The sequence below is a fragment of the Sceloporus undulatus genome, chromosome 1 (assembly GCF_019175285.1).
Source record: "Sceloporus undulatus isolate JIND9_A2432 ecotype Alabama chromosome 1, SceUnd_v1.1, whole genome shotgun sequence".
Classification (NCBI taxonomy): domain Eukaryota; kingdom Metazoa; phylum Chordata; class Lepidosauria; order Squamata; family Phrynosomatidae; genus Sceloporus; species Sceloporus undulatus.
This window is the reverse complement of record NC_056522.1, coordinates 12937797-12950798: the sequence shown is the minus strand read 5'-3', so window position 1 is coordinate 12950798 and position 13002 is coordinate 12937797. Positions and strand designations below refer to the sequence as shown.

The window sequence follows — 13002 nt, the reverse complement described above, 5'->3', positions numbered from 1 at the left end:
TCTCTCAATGGCGTGTTACAGACCGCTCAAAATGGGCGGTCTCGCACCGCTGCTGGTTGCTGCATCTGGGAACCGCAGCAGCCAAACCGCGTGGTTCCCGGGCACAGCAAGAAAGAAACGCCAAAATGGCGCTTCTTCCTGCGACCCGGAAGAGGTGCTGCAAGGCACGAGGCGTGCAACGTCTGGACGCTGTGCACCCGCAACGTCAAAATGGCGGCACCCATCTGTATGCGGTGCCACCATTTTGACATACTTGTTATGCGCGAGGGGCAAGGTGCGTCAGGAAGCGCCGCCCCTCGCGTGTAACGACAGCGCTCCATAGGGCCCGTCCGGAACGCGCCAATGTCAGAGGAAGGCAATGGCAAAGACCCTTGGAACAAATCTTGCCAAGAAAATTTTGTGATCAACTCCCTTTAGGGTTGCCATAAGTTGGAAACCATTTGAAGGCACACAACAAAAACATTGCAAAAACATCTCCAAGGGAACTGGTTAGCCTCTAGTTTCAGCTACCTGGCAGGAAAGATTAGATAGAACAATGGTTCTCAACCTTCCTAATGCCGCAACCCTTTAATAAAGTTCCTCATGTTGTGGTGAACCCCTACGATAAAATTATTTTCATTGCTACATGCAAATATGTGTTTTCTGATGGTCTTAGGCATCCCCTGTGAAAGAATCATTTGACCCCCCCCAAGGGGTCCTGACCCACAGGTTGGGGATCACTGAGATAGAGAGCATGAACATTGTCATTAGAAAGTCATGAAATCTAAGGCAATTCTGTATGAAAATTGTGATCTCATTTCAAGCTCACCTCAGTTATGAACCTTAGTTAGGGTGCTTCAAACACACAAACAGACACAGAGAGAGACAAACCAGGGTCTGATCATTAAACAGGATAATACTGTTGCCAGATTGTTCTAAGGGATTGTTCCGACTTCTCAGCAATGCTCTTGTTATCTGTTTATTTAGTTAGCTCTTCAGTTGTCCCTACCATTTCACCTTGAGAAAATGCTCTGTCATATTTTCTTCTTCAGTTTATCATGTAACAGTTAAACTTGCTGATCTGCTAGTCTTAGAAATATTTACAGAGATGATTGTAACATAAACAGGAATCCTGTTGGTTTTTGTGGGGGGTTTTTTTGTAACTTGTTTATTTTTTGTCTCTGTCTCCCGCCCACCAGCTGGATGTCTTGGAATATATACATGAAAATGAATATATTCATGGAGATATTAAAGCAGCAAATTTACTTTTGGGCTACAGAAATCCACATGAGGTAAATAAATATTGAATCCCCCACCCCTAATGCTTTATTGTAACAAAATGCATTGTATCATTAGTATCATTTTGCTCCAGTATTTCCCAGCATGCTGCCCTCTGGATGTTTCAGGACTACAAGTCCCATTGTAGCTGGGTGTGATAAAAGTTGTAATCCAAACACATCCAAAGGGCACATGTTTGGAGGCAGCTACTGTGGTTCATGATTGTCGGCTGCAGTTGTTTGCAAGGAAAACTCAGTAGAGTTTCATTTGTTCCAGAGAAAGGGGAGGGGGAGTTTCAGATTGTTCAGATGAAAAATCCCTTTATTCAAATGAAATCCCAAGCATTCATCTCCATATTGTGCCATTTTATTGTATTGTTTCAGTGGAGTTCTGATAATGCGTCTGAATCTCCCATGCATTGCTTGGAGGGCTAGCTGTGTCCTGAACACAAGTCAAAAAGTGCCCAAGGAAGCAAGTAGGTGATCTTAAATGGTCAGGCCTGTCCAGGTCAGTCATGGGTTATCTGAGCAGGATGCAAAGAGAATCACAAGGGTTGTCATTAGCCACTCCAGAAGTTTAAGTTCACAGGTCAGAAGAGAATAAACAGAGTAGTCCAAAAGTAGTCAGTCCAAAGTCAAGACAGGAACATAGAGAGCAGTACCAGCAGTTGAGTCACTTGTCAGCATTAAGGCCGGAAGTGAACATCTGAGATGTTTACGGGCAGTTCCTTCGTTGGTAATCTCTAATTTGGCATTTGGTATTTAATCTGAGCTGGGTGTGGTTCCTCTCTCACTTTTACTTTCACTGAAAATGCGGCTGTGCTGTCTTCTATGTCTGTGGTCTTTGCTTGTCTGTGAAAAGAAAGTAGGGAGGGTGCCAGTGTAACTCCTCCAAGAAAGGAGTTTGAGGGTAGCCACTGAGAAGGCTCTCTTTCAAGGTGCCACCAGATTTACTTGTAAAGGTACTGGGACAGAAATCCCAGCAGATCTGTAAGGGAAAATATAGTCCTTCATAAAATCTGGACCTGGGCCATATAGGGTTTTATAGTTCAAAACTAATACGGTAGTTTGAATTGGGCCCAGAAATAGAGTGGCAGTCAGTGGAGCTGTTGCGAAATGGGAGTTGTGTGTTCCCTGTGGAAATTATAGTAGGAATTGAAATTACTCCAGGGTAAGAAGATTGTCTATGTTTTCAAGTCATCTATTGATACACAATGGATAGATAGACAGATGGCATTTTATTGGGTTTTTAAAAATTGATATACCTCCCCAACACAAAATTGGCTAGTCCTACATGGGTTGGTTCAGGACCTGAAATTGGGCCACAAGAAAATATGGTGAGGTAGAAAAGGAAGTCATAGTGGACACAATTCAAAAGACTTCCAAATTATCCAAATCTCATGAGTATTAGTAGAATTTAAAGAAAATTCCTTTACAATTTACTCAGACCAATTACTTCCACGTAAGTGTGTATCCAGTTGCAACCTTAAATATGTCTAGTTTCTGTGAATGGCAGCTGTTAGCTGGGCTTTCAAAATCATCAAACAAGTGAGGAGAATGTGGTTTGCAAGGTGGCTTGCATGGGTTTGAGGTCCCTAAACCCCATTTTTTTCAACTTCCCCAATCCTCTGGTAGCCTCTCAAAACTCCCAAGATCCCTCAGTTTCTTTTTAAAAAAACACTGGCACAATTTTCCATCTGAGAACTGCTAAAAATTATGTGTTGGAGCTTTCCCCTCAGCTGTTTCTTTGCTAAAAATGGCAATTAGAAATGGTGTGACATCACTTCCAGTGCATCCTGTGGAAGTGACGACAGTTGTCCCCTACCTTCTGTGTAGTTGCCCAGCCTGGCTCTAAGCAAATTTTTCTGCTATTCTTTTCTAAAGCTTGGAGAGGCATATGGTGTGCCCTAACTGTTATTGCTATCCAGTTTTACTGATGGATTTTCTGAGTGTGGTAAACTTGGTTTGGGCAGAAATTAAGGTTAAGAATGGAAGAATGTGCAAATTTATTATTTTTCTAATACACTTTTATGCTGCTGGTATGTATGCTCCTGTATATGGGATGCTTGAGGAATCCCATCCAGATCCTTTCCATGCACAGGTTTTGTACAAGTCATTTTAGCTTAAGAGTTAACACAAACAGTTAGCTGAAAATCATAGCCGAACAACTTTTCAGTTAAAAGGGCAATACCCAAAGTAATGTGGTTTGAAGTGTAACAATAAGTGGTCACACAGTACAATGTGGTCTGAATGCAGCTTTGTACATGTTATCGGGACCCATGTGCAAAGTTACCCCAACAACCTGAAATTATTGAAGCAGTCTTTGGGTAGATGGAGAGTGATTCTGTCCATGCACAAACCAACTAGATGAGGCTTACTGTCTTCAAATGTTACTGAAGCCAATGAGAACCTCTTGCCCCGAGGGAGAAATGCTTTTGGAAGATCAGGCTTTATATCCTGTGCTACAGTTGATTGCTGTTTTATTGCTAATAATGCAGTCATTGAGTTCTGTGTCCTAATTAAGTTGGCCTGCTAATACACTGGTGATCCAAATTTATTACTAAGCTAACAAAGCAATATATCTCATCGGGTTTTATATGGCAGCTCCATTGACTAAAAAACCAAAGGGTGAGATATATCACCCATTTCGTAATGCTTTCCTCACAGTATGGTCCTTTCTACTACCATGTTGATGTTTTCACATTAAGTTCCCTATTCCTGAAGTTGTAAACTTTATATTTGGAGTGTGTGTGTATGTAAATTTAAAAACAACACATTTTTGCTGTCCTGGCTTGGTTTTGCTGTCCTGGAGTTATGTATGTTTTAGCTAATACTAAAAAATAGATCTTTGCTCAGAATGTTTTATTTTGAGTTCTGTTCTTGTGGAAAGAATGACAGGAAGGCAGGAGTCTGAACCAAGTTCTTTGTGTGTAAGTATCTGCAGAAGTCCTTTTCTCTCTCTCACTTTCCCTCTCTTATTTTTTTAACCAAGGCTCTGGAAAAAAATCACTTTCACATTTACACCCATAGTAACACTTTACAGCTGCTGCAGTGTACTAACCTTTTGCGTGTATTGAGTGAGTTTTCAAAACTTGAAATTTTTGAATTTAGGAACCATTCAATCACTTGCTAAGATTATTTTGATTACCCCCCCCCCCCTTATCTTTGGTTTCTTTCCCTTCCTTTTCTGTCCTCAGCTTATTTATGCTTTACCTTTACCCAGATTGGGACTCAAAGCAGCATAAAAATACAGAAAAATAGTGAGCCAGTGTGGTATCATGGTTACCACACTGGGCTATACACAGTATCGCTCCCAAGCGCCCTCTCAGGCCTGCTTCGAAACGTAAGCCCTGGTATACGGAAGATCTCCGGGCGAGGAAGCGGGTACTGCGACGGCTAGAGTACCGTTGGCGGAAACACCGTCGCTTAGACGACAAGACTCTCCTAGACCAACTGTTAATGGACTACGGAGAGGCAATACGAGCAACAAAGAATTCGTTCTATGGTGCTCGTATTGCGTCCGCTGAGTCGCGTCCGGCAGAGTGGTTCAGGGCGGGAGGGAGCTGAGTTAGCTCCCTGACCACCCTGAACAACTCTGCCGTCCTTCAACCTTCTAAGGCTGCTGTGACTTGTTTAAACGACTTTTTGCGGATAAAACCTCTCGTATAAGCGAAGGTCTGAACGCCGACATTACGTATAGCAGAACCTAGGGTAGAAGTGTCCAGAGCCTCCGTGGACTAGGTTAAGCTGGATCAGTTTGAGTTGGTGAGTACCGAGGAATGGGACAAGATCCCGGAAGTGTTCGAAAACACCTGCTCGCTTGAGCCCTGTCCCTCTGGTTACGGCCCAGGGGGGACCGGCGGTAACATCACGTTTACGCCGGATAATTAATACATCTCTGAGGATGGGCGATTTTCCATCTCAACTAAAATTGGCCATTGTAGACCTATTTTAAAAAAGCCCTCCCTCGACCCCCTGGTACACAAAATTAGCGCTGTCTCGCTGCTACCATTTTTGGGAAGGTGATCGAGAGAGCGGTTGCGATCCAGCTTCAGGCGGTCTTGGATGAAACGGATTATCTGGACCCATTTCAAACTGGCTTCCGGGCGGGTTATGGGGTTGAGACGGCCATGGTCGCCCTGGTCGATGATCTCCTCTGAGCATCGACAGGGGAAGCGTGTCCCTGTTGGTGCTCTTGGACATCTCAGCGGCTTTCGATACAATAGACCATGGTTCTCCTTCTGGGACGCCTGGCCAGAGGTGGGGATCGGGGGCACTGCGCTCCAGTGTTCCGTCCTACCTCTCCGGGAGTTCCCAGATGGTGCAGCGGGAGACGTGTGCTCTGATGAGAGGCCCCTTAAAACTGGGGTCCCTCAAGGAGCCATTCTGTCTCCCATGCTATTTAACATTTACATGAAACCGCTGGGAGAGATCATCCGAGACATGGGGCGCGGGGTTATACAGTACGCTGATGACACCCAAATCATTTTCGCTATGTCTCCGACTGATGCAGTGACTGGGGATGGCGTCTCTCCTTCGTGGCCTGTCTGGAGTCAGTAATGGGCTGGATGAGGGAAAACCGACTCAATTGAATCCAGAGAAAACGGAGGTACTTGTGATAGGTTCCCCGTGGTCCAGGAATGGCGGTGGTTCCACCTGTCCTGAACGGGGTCACGCTCCCTGTGAAGGACTCCGTGCGCAGTCTGGGGGTGCTTCTTGATTCGTCCTTCATCTGACTCCCCAGGTGAACGCGACGGTCAAAGCACCTGTTCTCAGCTTCGGCTGGATGCCCGAGCTGCGCCCATACCTGGCCCAGAGGGACCAGAAACTGTTGTACATGCTCTGGTAACTTCGAGACTGGATTTCTGCAATGGACTCTACATGGGGCAACCCTTATACCAAACGGAAGCTGCAAATGGTGCAGAACATGGCAGCCCGGCTGGTCACTGGTGCTCCCAGGACCAGCCATATGACTCCAGTGCTGAAAGACCTCCATTGGCTGCCCATGCGCTTCCAAGCTCAATATAAGGTGTTGTGATTACCTATAAAGCCCTAAATGGCTTGGGCCCAGGATACCTAAAGACCGCCTCCCCCGTACATTCCGCCTCGCACCCTCAGACGTCTGGGGAGCAGCTACTGAAGGTGCCTGGGGCTAGATTGCCTCCACTACATGGAGGACATTCTCCACGCTGCCCCAGCCCTTTGGAAACGCTGCCCACTGAGCTCCGCTCGTCTACCACCCTGGCCCAATTCAGGAGGACCTAAAAACCTTCCTGTTCCAACAGGCATTCCCCGAATAAAATCCTGTGGGCCTCCTCCCTGTCCGTGGCCAAGAGGTTTGGGCTATGGGGCTTTTTGTTTGTCTGTTATGGTTTTTTTATTGCTTATGTATTTTTAAATTGTTATAATTGTACTATGTTTTTAACTTGATGTAAGCCGCCCGGATCGTGGGAAGGGTGGGATAAAAAAATTTATTTATTATTATTATTTATTTGAGTGTTTGAGTCTGGATTCCCAGGTGGCTCATAAAACCTAACCGAGTGAACCTTGGGCAAGTCATAGGCGTCTCAGCCTCAGATGAAGGCAATGGCAAACCTCTAAACAAATCTTGCTAAAAGAAAACCCATGATGAAGTTCCCCATAGGTCGCCATAATCAGAAATGACTTGAAGGCACATAACAACAACAACAACAACATATAAATAGATACTACACAATTTGAGTATTAAAACAGTAATTATAAATAACAACAGAAATAAAACAATTTAAAATGACTCCACATTGCTCTTTTCGAGAGCAAATTAGAACTTTTGCAGCTACAGCTGCAGATATACTGTATGAGTTACATTTCAGGACTTTTCCCCCACCTCACAATGGTGGCAGCCGCATGGACCAGTAATTATCCTGATTCTTGTTTGTTAAATATAGCAAAACAGGCAGGTGTTTTGCTCTGGCTTGGCTTCTCCTCATGTAAACAACTAAGCCACAGGTGGCCAAGTTCCAGGCAACAATTTTACCTTCAGAGGCCTTAAGATGGCTCCCTTCTGGTTATTGGGAAAACATCCTATTTGCAACACGCAATTAAGCAAGAACCTGTTGTTTTGCTTCAGAGAGGAACACGGGCTTCTGAAGGCTCCAATTATTATTATATTTATGATATTATTCTCTAATTGCTCTTTCTACCTAAATTTCTGTACATGAGTATATATGGTATGGTGTGTCAATTCAAGTAGTGCTGACACAAGCCAAATCCAGCAATTCATTTCACATACTGATTTTTGATTTTGATTAGGCAGCTGTGTAAATCTTAGGAGATTATCACATGGAGAAAAAACCTGAATAGATTTGGGATTGCAAACTCAAAAGCGGGTATTATCGCATGTAAAATCGCAGGCTGCCACTGCCGGATAACTACAACCTGGTGCCAGCCGCGCTCAGCTGCCGCTTTGCAAAACCGGAAGCTGTTTTTGCAGAATGGCGGCTGAACACGGCTGTGACCTGGATGTAGTTGCCTAGTGGGCAGCGGCGTGAGTTTTTCATGCGGTAATACCCACTTTTGAATTTGTAATCCCAAATCTATTTCGGGTTTTTTTCTCCATGCAATAATCCCCTTAGTCTTCACACGAGCAGATAGTTAATTTAACTTGTATAGGCATATATTTGAATTCCAAAAATCTGGTTTTTATTCATGGCTGTTATCTGTTAGTAGTATTGCTACTACAGAATAAGCCATTTTTTTTGTGGGGGGGGGTGGAATAGGGAGGGAGAGAGAAACACTTGAAATAATACGTAACACTGTGAAATTGTACAGCAAAGTTACTCTCTTATCTGTGTACTCTCTTATCTACGCTTTTGGGGTGAAATATTTTCTGTTTGAATAAAGCCTGACAATACAGCCCAAACACACAGCATAGACTTTGAAAAAAAATCCAGTACAATAATTTGTTTTCTTCTCTGGCAATGGAAAATATAAAAGCTATAATTTGTTTTGTTTTTTCTTTGACCTCCTAAATCATGTGCAGAGGATGTTTAAAATTATCAAATTCAGTGACCTCTGAAAGGGCAGCTAGCGTACCTCTACATTGCTTATATAGGGAAGACAAGGCCATTCACTGATGTCCTTAGGACAAAAGAACCATTCTCCTCATCAATAAGCCTCTAACATACAACATCCTGTGTTTTGGCTCTCTGTCAAAAGAAATGCTGAGTTGTGTTGGCTCAGGCAACAATTCAAATGTTTCTTCAAACTGTTCTATATTGTCAGGTCCTTGTAGCTGCCAGGGATTTGGGTCGATGAAATTGGGTTATTCTTGTAGATTGGCCTTATGGCATGTTTTCATTGGAAGTGTCCCTGGAGATCAATTGTATTTACTTCACAGTAAGCATTCAGAAGGTTAAACTTAAGATATGGGCTATAACCTTTTGGATTTGGAGTTGTGGTCGGGACACCTTAAAAGGATTTTAGCATGAGGAAAATGTCTTTCTTTTCTGGGAAGTGTCTGACTGTTTTGATCCTTCTGATGGATAACAGTTTGTTATCCATCTGCTGACAGGTAAAAATCTATTAACATGCAAACCAGAATGAAGTGATTTTAAAACATGCTAGTTTAAATCATAAAATACCAAGGTATCCCTTTTTTAATGCATGGGTTTAGATCAGGGGTAAGGCAACCTTTTTGAGCCAGGGGGGCCGGGTTGCTTGTCCCTCAGACGAACTGGGGTGCCGAAGCAAAAAAATAAATAATTAAAGTATTTTTTTTAAATAATTAAAAGATATATAAATAAACACAGGACACATGGCAATGTAGGACAAAAGTTGTCAAATGGAAGACACTGTTTTATTTTTTTAACAACAATGGAGGAACCACGTGACAAAACAAAATTTGCTGCATTTTTAAACCCCAATGTTAATATCACCATGCATGTTTCTTTTTTCTGAGGCATCTATAGACCAATAATGCCCCCCCCAAAGAGGCCCCGGCGGCAACCGGCAGCCGGCAGGACATGGGCTGAAGGGCCCAGGTCCCAAGGCCGATCGCCGGGCCCGCATGGCCGGCCCGCGGGCCGCAGGTTTTGCCTAACCCCTGGGTTTTTAGATGAGCTCATGCTCAGTAAGTAGAAAAATAAAGGTAAAATCCCTGTGACGCAGTGTTCCCCACATACCCAACGTCTCGCTTAACACTCCTTCGAACGTGTCCCAGCGTTTTGACCAGGATATTCCGTGATTTTATTATCTCTTGTCCCCACTTTTTTTCAGTGTATTGTTTGTTGTTTAAAACTGTCCATTTCCCCCCCCCCCCCCCCCCCCCCCCCCCCCCCCCCCCCCCCCCCCCCCCCCCCCCCCCCCCACCCCCCCCCCCCCCCCCCCCCGTTCTACAAAAAAGAAAAAAATACCAACAAAAAATCACACAGAAACCACAAAAATCCTCCTTTACACAATACCCTCCAGGTGAACTGTAAGTTGCTGACGAAAACAAGAAATAAAGAGTTCACAGTGCAACAAAAAGAGCTAAGTGGCCAAAAGGAGCTGTACGCAATTAACCCAGCAGGAGAGGGAGTAGTATACTTCCCCCCGGTGGCTGAGACAAAAACAAACTGCTGCAGGCCTCTCCTAGCGTCTGTGTTTCCTTTTTCCTAATTAACAACTTTTGCAATCTTGACCAGACCTGCAGTTGCAACTTGGAGTTTGTTACACAAAAAGCGGTACTATGGACAGTTTCTCCTTGATATTTGGGGGGAATTATTAGCTCAAAAAGGAGGCGGTGAGAGGTTGGGTAATTTAAGTTGATATTCCTCTATATATGCCAGTACTAACTGCAGAGAGACTCCGTTTCGTGAATAAAAGATTTTTATTTAGAAATGTGTACAGGTACACACAAACCCAATGCAACTTTAGAACCTACAAGGCTAGCAAAAGAATGGTGTGAAAGATGGATATAGAGAAATTGAAAGTTAGGCCTGTTAACGAACTGCCAAAATAAAGCGCTTCAGTCTCTTTGGAGGCATGCTATTTAAAGATGTGGGTCCTAAGAGTCGCGTAGGCCGTGCCAAAACCACACCCATTCCTAAGCACTGGGTGCAGCTTGGTGCAGCTTCCAGATTCTAGGATGCATGCATCATTGAAATAGCATGCTTCCAAAGAGACCCGAGCAGCTTTATTTTGGTCAGTCTGAACAGGCCTTAGATGCAGTCCGTAATATACCATTCCTGAATATAGATCATGAAAATGGAAGAGGCTCAGACCGTAATCTGAGGGAGATACACTGAGTGAGAAGAGACCTCTGTCATACATGAGGCTGGAGCTGATAATCTGATTTCATACCCTCATGGTATGAATCCTGTAGTGTTACAAAAGACTGATGGTCTTCCCATGGAAATGAACATAGGATAACACAAAACCTTGATGGATTTGACCCCATGAATAGAGTGATAGGAAAGGTGACTGGGGTGGGGGATGGGTGACGAGCGGGGCCTGGGTAAAAAGGAGATATTAAATGCTTGCGATGGACTTAGTCCTTTTGTGAGAAAATATACGAAAGCCTGGAGAGAGGACACAGTATCCGCATGTCTTCAAGCTTTATTTAGTGCTATCTGGTCTTCCACATGTCTTGGACCAGCATCTTTCCCAGTGAAAATTCCTACTGTTCAAGGTCGTTGTGATCCCTTTAAACAGGCTTTACACTCCAATATTAAAATGGGAACCCCCATATTCCAGTGGAGAGGGTGTAGTGGGTTGGCTCACAGTTGCAGTTGAAAAAAATCTATTGGGCCATAAGTTGCCCTTGATACCCAAGCTATGACTTTTTTATTCCGTTCACTGGGTAAATAATAGGTGTTTCCCTTTTGAGATGACTGTCTTTTTTGTCTCATTTAAAAAATCTTTGATTTAATACCTTTTAGCCTGAAAGAACTTTTGATTTTTAAAAGTCTACACAGCATGCCTAGTGATGTTTTGTGTTTTGTTTTGTTTTAAAAGTAAGCAAACATCCTTTACCTGAATTGATGCGCAATTTAGGAAAGAACCCCTCCTTATGTGTTAAGCAGCCAATGATATGGTAGCTGCAGTCAGTTCCACTAACTTGCTTCTTCCGTCACATCTGACTTGATGCATTATTTTTCTTCCGGCTTGGCGAAGACTGGGTACACAAGCACAACGAACCACTAGAGGATGCAGGAGAAAATGAGTCAGTCACAACCTGACAAAGCTTATGCCTTGTCCGCATTTTCCACGCCGCCCGACTTTTATCTTTGTTTCGCAGTTTGTAAAGGTCTACAGGTAAGAAACATAATCAGTAAAATCTTAAAAAGCTTTTGCCCCTGCAGGAAGAGATGCCACACTCCAGATTGTGAAAGAAGTACAAGGTAAGAAATGGTGTGTTTTAAAAAGAGGGAGAAAAAAGAGAACCAGCCATCCCAAGACTATAAACTTGCCAGGAGGACAAACAAGAATCAGTAATTTTAACAGAATCAGCTAGAAGGAAGCCTGCCTGTCTTAAAAAGAAGAGAGAGGGAAAAGAGAAGAAAGCCATCAAGAGTATATAGTTAAATTAAGAGCAGGTCACTCTGTGCTTGCTGCTATTTTTTCAGGGCAGGAATTTGCCTCCCAGTAAGACACAAAACTAGTTAAAGAGAGACACGAAAGTTGATTCTCTAAGTTACTGACTGGCAAAATAAGACTTTGGTCCTTCCTCCACCCGCTTATGCTTGCTAAGCTTGAAAGAATACTACTCCTGGATTGTGGCTCAATGTGTTGTATAACACAAGGACAGCTATCTCACTTTGGCAAAATGTTTCTTGATGTGAATCACATAGAGTGCATCTACTTACTTGACGGAATTGATGGTTGGATTTTGGGCTTGGACATGGACCCATAGGAAGCTTATTCTTTACACTAAAGTGATGGTCCAGGGACCAAAAGCAAAGAATAGACATAGCGTTAGACAATGTGCCCCCTCCCATGGAAGAGATGAAGGGAAAAGTGAGTAGAACCCAGTAAAAAGGAAAAAAAAGAAACTTTAATGCAAATATCCACATAGAAGAAAACTGGTGATTTTAGCACACACTCCAGGAGCCCTAAGAAAATGGGGCACAACTACTTGATATATAGAGACAAGTGGCGCGGTGAAAGGTTACGGGTAGAGATCATAAGAGACTACTAGAAGCTGCTTCTTGGAATCATTCATGGGTCTTGGAGTCTTCCTGGACCTAGGCCACTAGGGTTGTCTGAGAAGACTTCAGAGAGGGCAACAGGACCAGCAAATCTTTGCACCTTTTGCACTACAAGGCTACCTTGGGTACTTACTGATAAAATAGTTACTGTGAGTCTCTGATGGGAAATGCTACTGCTTCTGCTACTGCTAATACTAAATAACATGAAATTATAGAAAAGAATGAGGAGAGGGAAGCAATGCTGGCAATAGTGGGGTGACCTTTGACAAGTCACACTCTCTCTATCTCAGGGGAAAGCCAATGGCAACCCTTTGAACAAATATTCCAAGAAACTGGAATGATCTGAAGGCACGCAACAACCAATAGTTTTTCTGGCATTGTGGCTTTATGCTGTGGCTTTATGGAGGAAAGATATTGGGAGAAAATGTTAGGTAGTTTCCAAACAAATCTTTCCAAACACTCGATAAGAGCCCTCCTCCTGGTATCTTCCAGCCGGAGGGAATGAGGGGGATTGGGGACTAGGAAGGGGCAATTTGAATTTTTATTGGGTTTGGTCTGTATTTTTATATTTGGCGGTA

General features: G+C 43.6%; 1 protein-coding gene across 6 annotated transcripts in view; it reads left to right on the top strand.

Moving 5' to 3' along the window:
- VRK2 (VRK serine/threonine kinase 2) overlaps positions 1–13002 on the top strand; it is an 85232-nt gene that overhangs the window by 15877 nt on the left and 56353 nt on the right. For all 6 annotated transcript variants that reach the window (XM_042469061.1, XM_042469053.1, XM_042469070.1 and 3 more), the window contains exon 7: positions 1179–1271. In XM_042469061.1, the coding sequence (XP_042324995.1) occupies positions 1179–1271 (93 nt within the window). The remainder of the gene's footprint in view (positions 1–1178; positions 1272–13002) is intronic.